This window comes from Calypte anna, chromosome 8, assembly GCF_003957555.1.
Source record: "Calypte anna isolate BGI_N300 chromosome 8, bCalAnn1_v1.p, whole genome shotgun sequence".
NCBI lineage: Eukaryota > Metazoa > Chordata > Aves > Apodiformes > Trochilidae > Calypte > Calypte anna.
This window is the reverse complement of record NC_044254.1, coordinates 13,517,056-13,538,166: the sequence shown is the minus strand read 5'-3', so window position 1 is coordinate 13,538,166 and position 21,111 is coordinate 13,517,056. Positions and strand designations below refer to the sequence as shown.

The following is a 21,111-nucleotide window of genomic DNA, read 5'->3' as shown; positions in this document are numbered from 1 at the left end:
GCATCAAATAGCACTCAAACAGCTTGTGGCGTAATAAAAGGTCAGATATGGCTGTCCCTGTTCTTGTATTCTAAAACTCTTCTGTTTTTTAATTAAGAAATATCTTCACTTCCACCATGTGCTTCTGGTTGTAATACAAGGGGTAAAATGAGAACAATTACTTTTGCTAAGAGGGGGTCTACATATCATTTAACTCAGGCTTCCAAGTGAAATGCCTGAACTAAAGAATGTTGACTCCCCTGCAGTCAAGAGAAGCAAGATCAGCTTTCCCCCCACCTTAGGGCAATCCTCAACAGCTTAGTGTGGGAGGTCCCTAACAAAACAGGCAATTAAAATCTCTCTCCTTAATTAACCCTCAAAGAGTTTACATGTTAAATTCCAGCAAAATGTTAGGCTCTAAGCTTTTTAAAATACAGATAGGTCCTACATTACACCAGTGAATGGACACATCTACAGGAATGAAAAGTTAATACAGCTATTTAAATATTTTACATCTAACTGCTCCTAACACTCAACCCTTAGCTGGCCTCTAAATCGTGTCTGAATTGCAAACTGAAGTGGAATGCTCTATCTGTTAAGTGTGTATTTGTCTGAGTAAAAATGCACTTAAATTTAAGACAGATTTCCAGGAAATTGAACCTTATTATCCTACCTGCTCCAAAATTTTAATTGTTCCCTTCCACATGAGGAAAAGCAAGTGACACTACAAAAAAGGGGCTTTTATATACAAGCTGGTGTCTTCTAGAACATCTAGAAGAAAATTCCTTTTTCATTTCACTGTATCCTAATTTTCCCATAGCATTCCCCCACCCCCATTTTCAGATGGGTGATCATTTAGCCAAGGCTACAATTCACAATACAATACACGGAACCATCTCATTCCACATGATTGCATTTCTGCATTGCAAATCCATTACAAGACTAAAACACTGGTAAAGTCAGCACCTTCCTTCTGCTGGTGAACTGATTAGCTGAAATAGTACTTGTTCAAATTATCTCATTTAAATTAAATGAGATGCTGGCTTCCATGCTATTTTATGTCGTATTTTTTATTAGCAACCCAATCCTTTGATTCCACCTGCTGGAACCAGCTTCCTCAGGATCCTCCTTCCCCTCCACACTGTTTGTGAAGATGAGTTTTATAGCAGTTACAGAAGCAGAATTTCTGTGATTATCTATAGTTCTCATATATATTTTATCAAAGATAGTGAAAATTTAAAAAGACTGCTTCTCAACTGTATTGCTATGATCATGCCTGTATGAAGCAATGCTAGGCCTTAAGTACGTTTCAATGAAATCTTTAAAAAATACCACAATATAAAATTTTCACAACTTAACTTGTCATGCATACCAATCATAATCTGCATTTTCCTTGCATATAGCTTTAGCTTTTAATTTTGCTCGATTTACTAATCTGCATCTAAATAGACAAAAAATTCAGAACAGAATTTGGTTCTGAGCATTTTTAATCTCACCTTCAGTTTTTAAAAGGGAGTTTAAAATGCTAATGTTTTTCTGTCACTACCTATAAGATGACACTGTTATTTCAGTTCTCTTAATAAACTGCTCTTGAAACAGCTACAGTAAAAACTGGTCTCAGGAAGAATAAAAAGTTATTTTGTAATTAATATTAGTCTTCATAGCCAAAGAGGGGTCATTAAAACTTTTGCTTTTAAGTCTAACAGGTCTATTCTAACTACTCCAGCATACAAATCATTTAAGTATTTTACTTTTAGTTCTTTTTTCACTTAGCCAATTAAAATATCTCAAACACAATTACAGAAGGTTCTAATTTACATATTTGAGCACTGGGCCTGTTGAGTCATCACTAATTCAAGTCTTTTGAAACGCTGAGTATTTTTTCATGACTTTTATCTTGTTTTATCACCCAGAAGACTCCTATGTACCAGTCCCATGATATACAGAGCTTCAGTACAAATTCAGTTCTCCTTTAAAATATATAATTCCACAGTCCAAGAGAACGTGTTCAGCCTACCCGACTTCTCCGAGATACAGGAAGTCCCAATGACGAGCCATTGTCAGCATCTCCCATAAGGAAGTCTGAAACACTGCCAGAAAAACAAGGAATTGTGTTACTTCATTACTTTAGCCCACCAAGCAATTTCAGATGACAGAGAACAAAGATTCAGATAATGTTTCTAATATCCTTTAAAAGTTCTGCAAAACAATTTTTAAAAGTAGTCTTATATTCCCCGCAATCTCTACCATCATTGTTTTCCTTGTTAAGAAAAACAAAACAAAGCCACCCAAACAAATCAGTAAAACTATTCTGGATGCAATTAATTTATGTTATCAGCTACTATTTGGCCAAAAGAAAACTAAAGTTTTTATTGTTTAGCCTTCCTTTGATTCAGTTCCACCAAGCTCTTTAAAAACACCTTCTAGATTCCAACTTACACGTTTCCAAAGGTGAATGCTAATGTTTCAATAGAAGAAAATATTTCACTGAAGAGTTCTCTCTTATTTTCTTCATTAACTTCTTTGAAGTTCACCGCTTAGAAAAAAGATGAAAACCAAAGGATGAGAGGTGGGGGTCAATCAATCAAGTTTACAAGGCCTAAAGACTGATTTTATACACAGTCTCCTACAGAACATGCAGCACCATACTTTTCTGAGCAATTGAAAAACCACTTTTAAAAAATAACATCAAGAAAGCAAACACTAAAGGAACCATAATACAAATGCTTTCCACAATGAAATCAGACTACTCTTTCACTTCCTATACCTTCCCACTTAAGAAGCAGCTTTGTGTGGGAACATGATGGTAATTTGAGGAGACAAGAAAACCAGTCATTCACCAGCAAGAGTCAAATCACACAGCAGCAGCAGCACCACAAAGCATCTTACAAATGCAGTCAAATATCTGAAAAACTGTTTCTCTTCTGTGTAGAATTTCAGAATTCAGAACAGAATTCATGAGCAGTACTTTGTGAGGTTCCTCCCCAACCCATCCTGTATATCCTGTTTTGAAAAGACAGACTGCAAGCTATCAAAAGATATCATCCATTGCAAAACCCTTTAATTATTAGCTCCATCACCTGACAAAAGCCCCTCAGTTTTGTCTGTTAGAAGGGGGAAAAACAAATCTCAGCTATACAGATATTATTGCTCCAAAATAGGAAAAGGAGCATTCCTGCACAAAACAGGCAGTTTTTAACAAGTGACCACCACCAGTAATTAGCTGCTCAACACCGAGCCTTCAACATGCTTTCATGACAAACTGGAATAGTGAGGCAAAAACAATTCACCAAGAATTTCTATTAACAAGAAATATAAATTATTTCCATAGTGAACAAGGGGGAGGACAGAAAATAGCAGACAAAAAAACACAACCATTTTTGTCTGTTCCCAACTTAACTCCCTAATCACTGGGGGAAATTTGTTTTTTTTTTGTAAGTTGAGTACACTCCTCTGAGCTGAAGCTGAGTCCTCTGAATGGAAGTTCTCCCAGTTTCACATTGAGAAAAGTGGCAATTTCTCATTAGTATTTATCTTTTAAAAGACTGGGCTTTTTAAGCAATGTAATATACCTAGTTATCTACATGCCTAAAATACAGTTATGTAATCTCTTTCAGAGATACTGCAACAAGACACTTATTCAACACTTGCAAGACCTGTGTCAATGTTATTTTATGTATCCTTCTCACTTTTCAAATATGGAAATAATTATGGAAATAATGGACAATGACTTCTACAAGTAGCAAAATTAAAACAATATTAAAATGTTGCCTGTTCTATACCTATTTTCTTAGCAAATTAAAGTAACAAACTCTAATCTTTAAAAGCATTCAAGCTTTCTGCCAGGTGCCTAAACGCTAATGGGTAACAAAGTAAGTAATCTGCTCCCCCATTATACTTCCTTTGTGGAAGGAAAAGTTTTTAACCAGTGAAATAACACAGCTGAATCTATTCCTTTTTACACTGCATGCCAACAGTTCTGATCAGCACTTTTATAACTATTTTATAACTATTTTTTTATAACTATTTCTATATAAAGCTATTACAGAAAATAAGCATTCTTCTCATGAGGTACTTTGACAATTAATTGCAGATTTGGAAGAATGTGTTGTAATAAGCCTGTGGCAATCAAAAAAACCAACATCAGCACATGTTAAAAAAATATTAACAGTCTTCTGCTAAATTAAGGCTTCTCCTATCTCTTCATTCTTCTGCACTTCATAAGTATATTAAAAATGCCTCTGACACCTTTGTTTCACATGCAACTCATTAAAGCTCCACAGATTTTCCAAAAACTTGAGAAATTCACTGCTATTTATGATTTTTTAAAAAAAATCCCGTTTTCTTGAAAGCCTCAGCTTTCCACAGATAACACTGCTTGTAAATAGTAACTTTGTATTACAAATCATTAAGCAAAAGTTGATTACCAGCCACTAATGACTGGAAAAATCATTTGAGTGCTGGCACCAAAGGCAAACTTTTTGAAAACAACTGTCTACACATTGAAAGCACTTACCCCTGCAACATTTGTATATCCGTTAGCTTCACTGTCTTCAGAGAAAGAGCATGTCTTTCACTTTGCTAACGAGACATCAACATAGATAGCCTCTCCCTAAAGAAATGCCGTCTGTTTCACTCTGCCTTCCTGTTCCAGGAAGAGTTTTGCTAAGTCGTACGTGTTGTATACCAGAGAAATCCTCTCTTTTCAGAATCCATCACAAATGGGATAACCAATCTCAATTTTTTTCACAATTACTCTCCCAAAAAGAAGTTTAGTCCAAGCTCTTATTAAATCAGTGGAATACAAACAGCTTTCTTTTAGCTTACTACCGCTGGAATGCTGAAGTACTTAACATCAACTTTAGACCATGCATGCTCTTTCCCCAGGACATCCTGACTGCACACAATAGCTACTGACAACAATGAACTATAGTAATCTTTCCATGTGTGGAAATGACAGCTATCTATCTATAGTTCTACAGATTTCAAAGCAAGTATACAACTTAAGAACACTTTTAAGTAAGGCTTTAGTTGCTACATTATCAACTCCAAAAAAATTATGATAGCAATACACTAAAATCCAGAACCCAGCACCATCCGAAATGCAAGCCCAGCTTGCATTAAAGTCGATCTGTATTTCCAAAGCTAGCAAAGCTGTCTTCAGACTGAGGTGGCTTTATTAACCTCATAATAATGCTGCATGACACTGCAAATTTCAGCTCCTGGGTCATGCCATCAAAAGCTTTCTGAATCAAGCACAGAGCAGACTAGGGAAACAGCAACAGGCATGGAAGTTTTGGAAGCCAGAATCTCAGAAGCTGAAGTAGTGCCTGAGGACATTTGTGTGATGCTTCTGAAGCTATGAAGTAGAGGCTGTTGGCTCTCAAGATCAAGGTCCAACCAGGGCCTTTATATCATGATGCTTAGACAACTCACAATGTCCGCAGCATAGCACACAAACTTCTGTGATGCTCTCTTGTCCATTTCCAGTCATACCAAGGCAGAACAGGGGACACAGCTATGCCAGAGTCTAGAGGACTTGCTTCCCCTACCCCCCAGACACGTGCAGGACCGGTGGCAGCAAAGCTAGCTTGTCAGCTATCTGCAGAGCCTATATAAGTCTTAATCACATCAGCTTGCAGAATTTGCTCTGTGAAGGTAAATTTTCTCATATAACAGACAGATAAAAGTAATGCCACCATGTATTTCCCTAGACAGGAATACATCTTCAATCCATACATTACTAGTTGCCTTTTAAACAGTAAACAACTGTCTGACTTAGTGGAACCTAATACCTTCGCAACCAATTTTCTGTCCTTAAACTTCCAACAATGCTTTCAATAACCTTTCAGAACAATGTCAAAAATACCACCCAAACAAACAAACAAAAAACCATCCAAGACACTCCAACCAAAAACAGTCCGACTCCCCAGATGAAAACTTGTAATACCTCATTACTACTTTTCATCTTTCAATAAGTGTAAAAAAAAAAAAAAAATGGGGGAAGGAACCCAAGGAAAGAGTAGTAGTATGCATCTGAGAAGGGGGGGGGAAGAAAAGTATTCTCAAGATCTCACAGCCAGAGAGGATCAGCAGGATGTCCAGGCCCCTCTGTTCTACTTTTATCTCTGTGCTATGCAATTTCACTAGTCTATACTTACTGTCAAGTTTGGCAGCTTCCCCAACTTTAGCTGGATGCCAACATGTTTGAGGAACTGCTTCCTATTACCTCCATAGTAAATTTTGCCCTGAATGTAAATCACAGATAGAACAACAAAACTGAAATCGCTTCACTTTGCTAAAGGTACTTAAATTTGATGCAGAACTATTAAAAAAAACCAAACAACAAAAACAAACCAACAAACAGACTAACAAAAACAACTTGAAAAGGGAACTTCTACTAGACAAGGGCAATTTTCAGCTTAAACAGAAATCTGTGTTCATTGTAGTGATTCAGTTGAGCCAAAAGGTCCACAGAATCACTGAATCAGCCAGGTTGGAAAGGACCTCTGAGATCAAGTCCAACCCTTGATCCACTACCACCATGGTTACCAGACTATGGCACTGGATGCCACATCAGTCTCTTCTTAAAAACCTCCAGGGATGGAGAATCCATCACCTCCCTGGGCAGCCCATTCCAATGCCTGATCATCCTCTCTGTAAAGAATTTCTTCCTAATATCTAACCTAAACCTCCCCTGGCAGAGCTTAAGTCCATGCCCTCTTGTCCTTCTGGTAGCAGCCTGGGAGAAGAGACCAACCCCCCCCGTCTCCAACCTCCTTTCAGGGAGTTGTAGAGAGTGATGAGGTCTCCTCTGAGCCTCCTCTTCTCCAGACTGAACACCCCCAGCTCCCTCAGCCCTTCCTCACAGGACTCATTCTCGAATCCCTTCACAGGCTCCTTGCTCTTCTCTGGACCTGCTCCAGCACCTCAATCTCCTTCCTGAACCCCAGAACTGGACACAGGACTCAAGCTGTGGCCTCACGAGCACGGAGTACAGGGGAAGAATCACTTCCCTGGACTTGTTGGCCATGCTGTTGCTGATACAGGCCAGGATGCCATTGGCCTTCTTGGCCATCTGAGCACACTGCTGGCTCATGTTCAGCTTCCTGTCAATCCAGATTCCCAGGTCCCTTTCTGCCTGGCTGCTCTCAGCCACTCTGTGCCCAGCCTGGAGTTTCCCATGGGTTGTTGTGGCCAAAGTGCAGGACCCAGCACTTGGCCTTGTTGAACCTCATCCCATTGGAATCAGCCCAACTCTCCCGTCTGTCCAGGTCCCTCTGCAGAGCCTCCTGCCTTCCAGGTGACCCCCACAAAACTTAATGTTGTCTGCAAACTTGCTAATGGTGGACTCAATCTCCTCATCTAAATCACCAATTAAGATATTAAACAGAACTGGGCCCAGCACTGATCCCTGGGGGACACCACACGCTGCCAATTGGATCAGCACCATTCATCACCACTCTCTGGTGGCCTCCAGCAGTTCCTAACCCAGAACAGAGTGTTCCTGTCCGTGGGCTGACAGCTTTTTCAGGAGAATGCTATGGAAGATGGTGTCAAAGGCTTTGCTGAAGTCCAGGCAGACTCCATCCACAGCCTTCCCCTCATCCACTAGGCGGGTCACCTGATCATAAAAGGAGATCAGGTTGGTCAGACAGGACCTGCCCTTCCTAAACCCGTGCTGGCTGTGTCTGACACCTGTCCATCCTGTAGGTGCTATGTGATTACACTGAGGATGATCTGCTCCATAACCCTGCCAGGCACTGAGGTCAGGCTGATGGGCCTGTAGTTTCCTGGGTCCTCTTTCCGGCCCTTTTTGTGGATTGGTGTGACATTCACCAATTTCCAACCATTTGGGACCTCCCCAGTGAGCCAGGACTGTTGGTAAATGATGGAGAGCGGCTTGGCAAGGTTTTCCTTGCCCCTCCTTTTGCTGTTGATGTATCCGTAGAAAAATTTTGTTATCCTTAATAGAAGCGGCAAGATTGAATTCAAATCATGCCTTCTCTCTACTTTTCTTTCTACATGACCTAACTGTATTCCTAAACTCTTACTGAGTAGCCAGCCCTGTTTTCCATATTCTGTAAGCTCTCTTTTTAACCAGAATTTCCTTCCATATCTCCCTATTCAGCCAGACCTGTCATCTTCCCCTCCAGCTTGCCTTTCGGCACACAGGGACAGACTGCTCCTGTGCATTCAAAAGTTGCTCCTTGAAGTACAGCCATCCCTCCTGGACCCCTTTGTTTTCAAGGGCTGTTTTGCAGGGCACACTCTGAACCAGTCTTCTGAAAAGGCCAAAATCTGCCCCTCGGCAGTCCAGCATAGAGGTTTTACTGATGGAACCTCCTTGCATCCCTGAGTTGGTCACTGTGCCCTAGATGGCCTCTAACCACTACATCTCCCACCAGCCCATCTCTGGTGGTGAACAGAAGGTCTAGCAGGGACCCATCTCTGGTGGGCTCATTTACCAGCTGGAGCAGGATATTATCCTCTAAGTGCTCCAGGAATCTCCTAGACTGCCTCTTCTCTGCTGTGTGGAGTTCCCAGCAGACATCCAGCAGGTTAAAGTCACCCACAAGAACAAGGGCTGGAGATTTTGAGACATCTGCCAGCTGCTTGTAGAATAATTCATCACTATCATTCTGGTTCGGTGGTCTATTACAGACTCCCACCAGTATGTCAGCCTTGTTGGCCTTCCCCCTGATATTGACCCACAGGCACTCAACCTTATTGCTCTTGACCTCAAGTTCTACAAAGTCAAGAGACTCTCTAAAATCTAGAGCCACCCCTCCACCTCTTCTGCCTTGTCTGTCCCTTCTGAAGAGCTTGCAGCCATCCATGGCAGCACTCCCATCATGCGAGTCATCCCACCACATTTCTACGATGGTGACTACATCACAGCTTTCCTGCTGCATGATGGCTTCCAGCTCCTCGTTTGTTTCCCATACTGTGTGCATTGGTGCACATGCACTTCAGCTGGGCTGCTGATTTCACTCATAACTTGGGCTTTCCACCCTTGGGCTCATCTCTGGAGAACCCGGTTTCAATCCCCTCCCGCTTCAAACCTAGTTTAAAGCACTCCTGCAATTTAGAGGAGAAAACCACAGATTTGAATTCGGCATGAGATGAGGAAAACCATGTAGTCTGTGGGCATCAACTATTTAAAGACACTGAGTGGGAAAATAAAAACTCTTGAGCATGATGGTGTGCCAATTGGGGAAGTGACTTCCAGGAATAGGAGTATAAACAGATTCCAGGCAAGATGTTTCTAAATCTCAATTCTTCCAGACATGTGAGGTGTCTCAAGTAAACATTTACAAGCAGTGGAGTCCAAGCAAAAAGGTCCAGTGTACAATGTCATGTCCAAGACTTAACCAGAAAAAGAAGTCCTGTCCACCACATTTTGCTGCAACCTCAGTCTAAAGCAATACAAGAGTGAAATTCTATTTTGCCAAACCTCGTTATCTTAAGCTTGCTACAGAGAATATGCTAGAGCTACATTTCCCTTCAGTCTGTCCAGAAGGAAAATAATTAGACATTCAACACACAACTACAAGCATGTTCATTACCATTCCCACTGGAGGATCTGAGTAATCACAGCTGAGAAGCCTGAAGGAAGGGCACAAGCACTGTAATTCTTGCTAGCATTCAAAACATTCCCACTTGCAGTCATGCAAGTGGGACACTGCACTGGACACTGTTAAATCACAGTGCAAATTTGTCATACTTAAAACATACTTTACAATCCAGAGTCATGGACAGTCACTGGTTTCAAAGTTACTGTAACTGACTTCTGATTTCTTTAAGAGGAAAAGCAACCAACCAAACATTTGCCCCTATGTGAAGTTCCAAATACAAACTAGGTTTGAAATGCCAGCACTATGCAGAGGTTCAAAAAGGTTTTTCTAGAACATAAACCAGTTCTGCTTCTAGTTCTGAAGGAAGGAGAAAAAAAAAACCAAATCAAGCCCCAAACATGTAAATCCCAGCTTGTTTCTATTTGATCCTCTCCTAAATAAACACGAGAAATTTTCCATGTCAGGTTAATCTTCCTAGTCATAAATTTGACTACAGATACAGAGTGCTTCCATGTCTTTTTATAGTTCTGTCCTCCAATGACAAGAAACAGATGAGTCAGATGAACTCCTTTCAAAATGTCACATGGGAAGACGGAGGAAAAAGGATGCTGGTTCTGTCCTACCAGTTTCTCACATTCTTGTAGCTTCCTGTTTATTCAAAAGTTACATTATTTCTAGTGAAATAACCACAGCTGAAAACCTGTGAAAGCATGTGATAATGACAGGCCACTGTAAGCAAACTTGAGGTCAGATATGCTTACAATTCACTGCAATATGTTATATTTTTACTTCAGCTTCCTTAGTTCCAGCAGTCATACACTTCAGTTTGAATACAAACACAGAGCAATATGATCCTCACACAAAAAACGACCTGTAAAAACCAAACAGGTCAACAGAGAGGCAGACTGCCTTCACACACGCTATGCTGTTTGAGCATAATAATGCAATCCCTCCATGACAAACTCTTCATAAACTCAATATATTAACAGTGAGTGAAAACTACAATGCAAACAAAAGTTAGAAAACTCTTTATTTTAAGAGCAAACATTTATTGTATTAACTGTTTTGGGGGGAAAAAGTTAAGAAGCATTTGTTAATATCTCTATTGTCAAAAAAGGGCTTAGTACTTAAGTTTTTTCCTTCTGCTCACTAACAAGAGACCTGAACAAACCCTAAAATAACTATTCAAAGAACAGCTACCCATCAAACCTGGCAGAAACAAATGCATGTAAGAAAATGTATGAAACACCAATGCACCTGCCCAGGGTTCAGTGCTACTGGAACTCTATGATGGAACAATGTCTACCATAGAGGAAAAAAAAATATGTATGGCATCAAGTTCAGAAGGCTGCAAGTACTCTGAAAGAATTAATTATAGAATTCAACAAGGTGCTTAGTTCTTTATTTCAGAAGCAGAAGGGTAGAAATCTAGAAAAAAGGTTCAGCACTAGAACTGCAGAAAATTACCTTGGACATATCACAGACTTTAAACAGAGCACAGAAATTGCCTAAAATGCCAACATATTTATGGAATCGATCAGTAACATTACTACGTGAGACAAGGAAACAACAGGAAAAATCCTAGAACAAGGAGAAAAACTAAATAATACATCTAAATAATACCACATGATTTAACCCAGCCAAGAGGTAGAAATTTAACCCTACATGAAGCATTCTCCATGCCACGTGGAAGAAATTACACTGGTTCCACAGTATTACACTGGATTTAACTCAGACTAGGGAGAGCTATAGCCAGAAGCCACACAGAGGAATACTAGCTATGGTTTGTGGGGCTGGAACCATTATGTACTTCACCATTTGCATTTGTCTGATACAAGAGAACTGCAGCAGCAAAGGTTAGCAATAGAAAGTTTTTTTTTGTTTTTAGCTGTTGACACATCTACCATCTTGTGATCTGCTTGTGTAATTTATAAATAGATTGTTCTTTTAGACATTCATTCACTATATATAAATAAAACACATAAATAAAAGTCATACAAATTAACTGAATTAAAGATTTTTGGCAAATCTTTAAGTGGATTAGTGAGAGGTTTATCATTCTATAGTATTATTCTGCAATACACTGGCAAAGAAAAGCTCAAGATCAAAGGCTTGTGCTTTGGAAATTCAGTAGGGGTTTACAGCTAACTTCCCATAATCGACATTTAATACACCAATGGTAGAACAAACTATTAATATTACTTTTCACTTAGAGAAGATATTTTAAAACATGCTATTAGTATTGAAAAAAATATCCATTTCTTCTGTATACATAGGAACTATAATTCCAAGACAGAGTCAATCAAGTCACTAATTACAATTTTCTGACAATAGGAAAGGTAGTAAATTCCTTACCTTTTACATTTGCAATAACTGTTCCTGCAGCACTAAGAATACCAACTGAATTCAGAGTCTGATGTTTATTTATCACTGCTTTTAAAACACGAAGCAGCTCTCCCAGGCGTTCATGTACTACTTGATGCAGGCCATCTTGATTTTCTGGGGGGGGGAAAAAAAAAAAAAAAAAAAAAAGGAGAAACTACATAACTACATTGCAGCTCCCAATCACATTACAAACCACTCTGGTGATATTCAGTTGTACTGAAGCCTAGGCCATACAGATGCTGGGCCTACTTAGAACAAATAATCTGTTAAAAAAAGAATGATTTGTCAACAGTTTACTTGCAATGTTTCATGTCATTTACATATAAACTCATTTTTCCCAGCCAAGCATTTTTTACAGGGAACTCTACATCAATAGCCTAACATTTCTGAATTAAACCATCTTATTTTTCATATAGTTTCATCAATCACCAAATTGCATCTATTGCATCTATTAAAAAAATAGTATCAATAAAGCAGATTTGGATTGCTTATTAGGTATCTCTTCACCTGATATGAATTCAGCACCATTTCTGTATATTCAAACAATTAAACAAATATTTTTGGCAAATGTTGGCTTTCAACTGAAGTGTCAGTCAAATCTTGAACACCCGTAGTATGTAAGCCTGGCTCTACAAAGGTTTGTCTTTAAGCATATCAGTCCTGGTAAAGAAGTTGGCACTCCTAATATTTTGGGGAATTAGGCCTAACCTAGAAAAACTTCTCAATCAAGCACACATGTAGGGCAATGCTTTTTATAGCATATGCCTCTTCACTATGCACCCTTAAATCTGCCCAGTCTCCCATCTCCCTCCCCTGACTTGGGTTTTTAAAAAAACCACAAGCTTTTCTGTTCTGTTACAGAAAAGGTGCTGGTGCACTGAATTAGTTCCACATGCACATGTGCTGCATTGCACATTCTGGTAAAACGCTTTCAAACTCAGGGAAGTCTATCTTGAGAAAAAGAAGAGGATCTACATACAAGCTGACTCACTTCCCCACCAAGCAAAAAGGAATGGCAATTCTGTGTTGTCTTTGGCCATGAAAACAAACATGTCCCATACAGACAAATACAGTACAGAGCAAACTGATGCAGTGTTACTCTGAGAACAGTTTCAAATCTGACCCATTTTGTTTTGGCTACAAGACATTATATTTAGACTAAGGGCACCTGAATTTTTTCTGAGGAATCAAAGAAGAACAACACAACATATCAGTACAGTGTGTCACTACTGTCAGGTGGGTAGATGAGTGGACTACACATGAATTACATACAATTGTATCACATGCAAAAGCAAAACTAAGGATCACTGTGCTTCAGGCTTTATCTCCCTAGATGTCCAATACTGGGAGATTTCTTTAAACTCAAACTCGCTTATACATGGTCAAAGGAAAAATCTTGACTCAGGAAGTAGATTAAGGCAAAAACTTTATCTACCATTCACCAGCACTTGGTGTGTTTTTTCCTGCTGAAGGAGAGTAGGAAGCTGTGTATCCTCAACAAGACACACAGAAGCCTAGGAAAACCCATCTCACCCAGCAGTAAATTAAGTTCTCCCTATGTCATTTATTAAAGAAACTTAGTTGTGGCTTTATCTTCATTTATATGTACACATAGCTGTTTTTGACTGAGGACTCAAGGACAGTAAAGGCAAAAATATGTCAAGAGGCTCTTACCAAAATGTGGCTATGATCAGTACATACACATTAGTAGCAGTGGTAGTTTATGACAGACACATATTAACCTAAAGGCACACAATAACTCAAGAGTAGAAAATCCATGGGGAATGAAATACAGGCTTTAAGCAGTTTCCAAGCAAGCAACAACAGTAGAAGCTGCAACCTTGGATAAGAGGTGATTTGCAAGGGATACGTAAATTTGAGAAGATCATGAAAGGGATTAAAATAGTGGGTAGAATAAATTGTTTACCAATGTCATTCAGTTAAATGACGATTAAACAGAGCAAGCAAGAGCTCGATTCAATACGAAAAAAAGGTGATTCTTCATGTAAAAGACCTGTGGAAATTCTTGACAAAACACAGCACTGACACAAGAAGTTTACATGGAAACGAGGAGAGTCTGGACAAGCTGTTCTCAGTTTCCATGTGGGTTACTAATGAGTGGGTTACTCATCAGGCCGTGTGTACAGCTAAGCCCGTGTCTTATACAGCAATGTGCAATGCTACTTAGGAAACTACACAAAACTGGCTGCTTTCTGCAGCCCATTCCCCTAGCACCCACCATTGCTGCATCACAGCTCTTCCTATGCACTCCAGTAACTGCTTACAGACCTGCTGTCTTTGGATTAATTTAATTCTTTTTGAACCTGACCCACAATGTTTTTTTACTCAACTAATCCACTCTTTAATCTACTAAACTACTAAATGTTGTACTGAAATGAACAATGTAACTTGCAACATCAAGAACTCCCCTAAGCAGAAAGATTTAAGAGGATGGGTGAGGTTTCACATGGCCAACTTAGCTTTTTTATTTTTCTCCAGCTATTCACTTGTGGCAATCACTGAAGCTCAAACACTGTGTTAGACCCAGCTTTAGTCTGAGCCAGCATGGCCATTGCTACCTCCTAATATCTGGAGAAATTCTATGGCTGTCAAAATGAAACCATGTAATTTTAATGGCCCCTTCAGGCTTCCATCCATTTAATTGTATCATCAATTGTACTCTATCAATGCTGCTGAGAATACCGAGAAGGTCTAAGGGAAAAGAAAAGACAGCAGTGCTGTAGTGATGCCCAAAAACCTAAAGTGGAACAAGCATTAAAAATACATCTGGAAACTACAGTAATGTTATTTTCAGGAAAAAGAATTGTAGACATCTAAATGCAATTCTAATTAGTTCATTAAGAAACATGCTGAGTATATACTCTTAAATTTTAAAATACTTAAGGAGTAGACAGTCTACAGACGTAGCATCTCATATCTGCTTACACACCTCCAGAGGCAAATATTCCACAATCCTTCATTGGGACTAATGACTTATAATGATAGGACTGGGACAGACAGGCTTTGATGGATGAATTTGAAGGCTAAATGCCACAAACCTTTCCCATCAGCTGTCTGCATCTAAGCAGAATATATGTGGTCCTCACATGACAGGCATGAATATTGTGGTCAACTGACTAGAGATGCACAAGACTCTACAGTGCTCTGACAAGAGCTATCTCTTGCCTAGCCAAGATGAAGTTGTGATGCACAAATATCCACTTGTGACTGGAGTGAGATGAGTTTCCAAAAACTGGGTCCTTTTGGCAACATGATGAGTAGATTTTTGGACATCTAAGAAGAAAGGGAGGGGAAACAAGGCAGGAAGGCAGCCAAACCAATATATAAGTTACAGCCAAACCAATATATAAGTTACTTCTTGAGTGTCCTCAAGAAGTACATCACAGGTATACAACAAACTGCATGAATTATTCTAGGGAGTGCAGTGTGACCCCCGACTACAGGCTTGTCATTACAGGATGAAATAGCCTCTTAAGGTTCCTTACAGGTTAAGTCAAAGCAAAAAACCCCACAAAACCACAGAGAAGCCCAAAGCTCTCAGAATTCAGTTTCTTAATACTAAGATTTGATATCTTACCACACCAACAGAATTGGGGAAAAAGGCAAAATAAATGAGAGGAGGAGGAGAGGAAAAAAACTTAAGGGACACAAGCCTCTTCAAGTCTGAAACAGAAGCAGTAAACTTCAAAGGGAAATGCAAGTTGGAAACAACTGCCGAGTTGTATTAGATGCTTATCATACCATCCAGAACACTATCACAAAAATAATGCATTCAAACATGAGATTAGTTATTTGTAATCTTAAAAGCAAAGGTCTGGCTACACCCAACTGAGATTTATTTGGATTCCATCACTGTATTATTTTGTTTACAAACTATCTCAAACATTGTTTCTTTGCCTCCAGAAGACAAAAGGTCTGTGACACAAGTGGTGCTTGGAGAGGGGTGGGGGCAGAAGCCATCAGGAACCACAACCACACTGCATTCTGTTACTGACACTCAGCAAACATATTAAAACAGAGATTTCCTGTTCAGGACAAATTTATAAACCTCTGGTAGTATAACAATCCAAATATGCCAGTGTAATAGGAACACAGTTTTAATACTATGCAGTTCAAAACCAGCAAAGAAACCAAAACAGTAGTGCAAACACTGTTTACTGTGAAAAGAATGCACCAAGAAATGTATCTTCAAGAAGTTCCTGTAGCATTTCAATCTGACTTAAACAGTCATAAAAATTACTATCTACTTTCAGTTTTTCTGTTCCTTGTTTCACTGTACACATTCATTTATCTACATGAGGTCAAGCAGGAAATTCCTCCACCAACAGATGGATGCTGTAGCAGGTTTAAAACTTTTCTCAAGCTTAGTAATACAAACTGCAGTACCGCAGATGAGTTAGTACCTGGCAGCACTTACTGCAACAGTCAGTGATCCTGCAGCACACAGGATGACTTCTCTGGACACCTGGGCCCAACTGTTTGCTTAGGTGACTACAGTCTCCTAGAATCTCCTGGAAGAATCAGTAAGCCTTCTACCATCAAAAAAAAACAACAACAAAACCAAAAACCCAACAACAACAGAGCTCTTAAAACTGAAAAACAAACCACCAAACCAAAAAAACTGTCTTGGAGAGAGCTTAGTAGCTTATCCGTGCATCTTTCATTGGCACTGACTGTCATTTCCAAAATGTAAAGGCAACCATACAAATGCATACTCCGTAGAACTGGAGAAAGAAGAACGGGGTGAAAAAGTGTGTATTCAAAGCTGATGCATCTAATGCACAGAATGATAAAATAAAGCCACTGAGAAGCCTGTCACTATCAGCCAAGCCATCCAAGTAGCACACTGCTGTCATTAGCATCCCTCTCCTCAATGGTTTCAGTCACCACATTTTATAACCACTCATCTATCTTTAATGTAAAACCAGTGTAACCAACCTCTTTTCTAATTTTGGGTATTTCTCAATAGGAAGCATTTGTTTACTAAATATTCACAAGCAATAATGGTGTAACAGCTACGAATTCTATCCATGCAAAACAAAACAAAATTTGCTCATCAAGCTTGCCAGCACCAGTTACCCTCTCTGCCAAGTCAGGGCTGGTCACAATACATGCAGTCAGGAAAGACACTGCTGTGTCAGTTGGCTGGTATTCTTTTGTCTGACCTGATTTTTTGTTGGCCCAAACATTTCTGAAGCTGTTTCAACAACTGTTTGTAAGGACAAGTTTAAATACAGGCTAACATACAGTTTTTCCCCTTCCAAGGCCATTACGTATCCTACATTGCTATTCAGACCAATGCAGAGGATGAGAGCACAATTCTGCTTACCATTTGTCCACCTAGAACATTAACACTTTTTAACAGTAGAAGATTCTCTCTACAACCCAATTTCTACCAGAAGGGGAATCACTAACACAACTACTGTTTTCACATGGCTAAAAGTTTGTTTAGAACTGGTTGATCCCACAGATGAAAATGAAAGGGTATACTCTAGATAAACCAAAGAAAAAGTAACACATGCATGAAAAGTCAAATTACATGAATTTCCAAGCAAATAGTCTCATTAAAACCATCTAGTAAAGTCCTGCTTTCCATAACATGCTTTTTGCAAGTAGAGAGATGTGATTATTTACTTCATGCATTCAAAAGCTTTCGAGAATGTTACACACAGTGAAAGATCCTATCAGTGTAGAAGTCTGACATGCATACTCCTACAGCCACAAGTTTATATACACAAACCAGTATTTCTACTATGGGTGAGGGGGGTAAGGGATGGAATATATATAAACTCATCTCACTTGTTGTGAAAACTTACTATATATATATATATATATATATTTGCACATCTTAAGCATCTTGTCTTTGGTAAGTACCTACCCTAAACTAACTCTATGGATGCTACTGCTAGTTTAGGAAGATGAATAAATGCAACTGGATGAGAACACTTAAATGCCAGTTGCTACAAAGCCGCTGGACCATCGCCAGTGGCAGAAACTAATCATCATCCTCACCAGGTCTAGACTCCATTTTGAGAGCTCTCCTTTGCAAATTGCTGTCTTCCTGTAATCAGCTGAGGAGTGTGTACTTCAGCTCCCCTTTTACTTCTGCTGAAATACAAGAGCCTCCATAGAGCCACATCTTCTGCATAAACACCAATCTCCTTCAGGAGAAAGGGAGAAGCCAGAGAGAATAGTCTTCCATGGTGGTGAAAGGAACACAAACAAACTGGGAAGGAATTTTCCCAGTATCTGAAGAGCTAGATCCAGAACTTGTTATTAAAGTTTCATGTTATGAAATGTGAACACTCAGCTCCTCATCACTTTTGATCTTGGAAGGATTCAGAGGAAATAAGTTTGAGTAACAGTATTTCAATCTGCAAGACCAACATCTTGGCTAAAAGACTGTCAGTTCCTTATTTACTAATAACTTCGTTTTGGGCATAAGGTAAATTACATGGTATAAGTACTTAAGCTACCTAAGGCTGAAGAAGTGGGAGGTTTGGCAAAACTCAGCATTGGAATTAAACTAATCCAAAGTAAAACAACTTCAAACTAAAATCACACTACTATAACATTCAGCAATGCCTGCATTGTGTACTAGGAAACCCAGCACTCAGTTCAGACTATGAGACTTCCCTGTGAGCATCACAGAATAGGCAAAACAAATCATACAACCACAATCTGTGCGGAAATCACCTAATTTCTGCATCTGCAGCCTGGGATACAGTCCCAGATTAACCTACCATTTTCATGTTAGCACAGCTGTAATATGATTAACAGCCTGCCATGTTTATCTGATTTGACAGAGGTCACTATCACACTCAAAACACAACAAGAACTAAGAAAACAACCAGTGAAAGCACTTTTCGCACTTTAATTTGATCATATATAAAGTTGATCTATGTCACTGTGGTCTACTCTTAGTCTCAAGGAAGTATTTGTAAGGTAATAATCATATGGGCTAGATGTGATTTTCATCTACTGAATGTTCATAAGACAAAATTTTTCTTTTAATGGTGATGTAAGATATTTGTTGGTGGCCACAGTTCACGAGTGATGATGAAACAGCATTCTTAACTATATTTCCTCCTTTATTTGGCTGTATAAACATGCTGCAAATGCATGGAAGGAAACGTTTTAATTCACTGAAAAACAGAAACTCTATGAACTTCTGTAAGAAATTATTCTTGAAAAATCTGAAGGCTGGAAGCTGCCAAAGGTACCACTGAAGTCATCATATTTCAACCTTGTGTTAAAATGCAGAATTAGAAGCTACACATGCATCTTTGTCAAGAAACATCACACTTGGAGCTTTCAAAACAGCAAACTAGCCAGTCCTAGCTTTTTTGTTAACAGCATCATAGCAATTCTTGCTGTCACAGCATTATTAAAAGACATTACAGCAAATTCATACAGTCTTTGGCAAGTTGTGCTCCAGAAACCACTGCAATCAATGTTTTAATCGCATAATCTTTCAGCAAAAGTGACAATTAATGGAAAATAAAGAGTTAAGTCACTGTTTCAATTAAGAAAATCTACGGACGTGCCAAGTTTGATTAGGAAGGCGCAAAAGGTAGGCATAAAAATAGCAGCCCAACCTTTTATATTTGACATAAAAACAATAAAAGTTGGGGAGATTTGGATTTTTTTGAGAACACTATACAGCTTCAATTCAGTGAGAATGCATGGAAATTTCCTGCGAATAGCTTATTGAATGAAGCACGTTGGAAGTAGCAATGTTTGACTTCATTTATTATATGCAAATAATGTTGCTGGGTTTTAAAACCAGAAATGATGTAATTAACATTTGGCAAGTCAGTTGTCTATTTACTGCTAAACTATTGTTAAAAATTGATCTTAAAACTAGCTTGCATAAATTTAGGTTAAAAATCAAAAACCACATTGTATGTACAATTCTTTTTTTATATTAAGGGTGGAGGTCCTCTTGATTTTTTTAAAATAAACAGAGTAAAAAGCACAGGCTTGAAATTGTTTTTAGATAAAACAAAAAAGTATTTCCTCTTAGTCCAGCCTTCCAGGTAAGATTTCTGGTATAATGAGGTTTTTTGTATGTACCACAAAGACACAACCGGTCTTCTCAGATTTACTTGCTATCAGGGATTAGCCAAAAGATATGTCTATGCATTTAGATTTATCCATTACAGCCAGTAAGCAGAACCTTGAGAGGTGGGTCCATGCCAACCTCATGAAGTTCAACAAGTCAAGTGCCAGGTCCTGCATCTGGGTCAGGCCAATCCCAAGCACAAATACAGGCTGGTCTGAGAATGGATTGAGGACAGCCTTGAGGAAAAGGACTTAGGGGGATGCTGGCTGATCAGAAGCTCCACATGAGCTGGGAATGTCTGCCTGCAGCCCAGAAATCCAACTGTATCCTGGGCTGCATCACAAGAAGCATGGCCAGCAGGTCAAGGAGGCAATTCTCCCCTACTGCTCCACTCTCACGAGACCCCACCTGAAACACCCACCTGGAGCCCCTAGCACAGGAAGGACATGGAGCTGTTAGAGCCAGTCCTGATGAGGCCCACAAAGATGACCAGAGCGCTGCAGTACCTCTCCTGTGAGGACAGGCTGAGACAGTTGGGGTTGTTCAGCCTGGAGAAGGCTCCGAGAGGACCCTATAGCAGCCTTCCAGTAACAGAAGGGGCCTACTGGAAAGCTGCAGAATGATTTTTTACATGGGTATGTAGTGATAGGACAAGGGGTAATGAATTTTAAGCTAGAAGAGCTTAGGTTAGACATGAGAAATAAATTCATTACTGTGAGGGTGATGAGACACTAGAACAGATTGCCCAAAGAGATTGTGAAGGTCTTATCCATGGAAGTGTTCAAAATCAGGTTGGATGGGGCTTTGTGCAACCTGATCTAGAGAGGTGTCCCAGCCCATGCAGGGGGGTTGGAATTAGGTGATCTTTAAGGTCCCTTCACACTGAAACTATTCAAGAATTCCAGAACGTGATTCTGTGATTAACTATGCTGCCTCGCCTCTGTAGCGAGACTTCAAGCTGTGGTGAGTTTTATCTGTTTATTTTTAACCTGGGCTGGAATTCCTACCCCATTTTAATTACAGTCCAATTCTATACTTCTAAAATGTCAAATCACATGTAAAAAGTCCTTCTTGCCTATGTAA

The 21,111-nt window shown here is 39.4% G+C and overlaps 1 protein-coding gene across 1 annotated transcript in view; it reads right to left on the bottom strand.

Moving 5' to 3' along the window:
- Positions 1-21,111, bottom strand: part of ARHGAP29 (Rho GTPase activating protein 29) — a 50,931-nt gene that overhangs the window by 16,339 nt on the left and 13,481 nt on the right. Inside the window, exons 3-5 of the mRNA XM_030455507.1 lie at positions 11,913-12,056; positions 2,419-2,515; positions 1,997-2,069 (exon numbers count right to left, since the gene is read on the bottom strand). Of these exons, the coding sequence (XP_030311367.1) occupies positions 1,997-2,069; positions 2,419-2,515; positions 11,913-12,056 (314 nt within the window). The remainder of the gene's footprint in view (positions 1-1,996; positions 2,070-2,418; positions 2,516-11,912; positions 12,057-21,111) is intronic.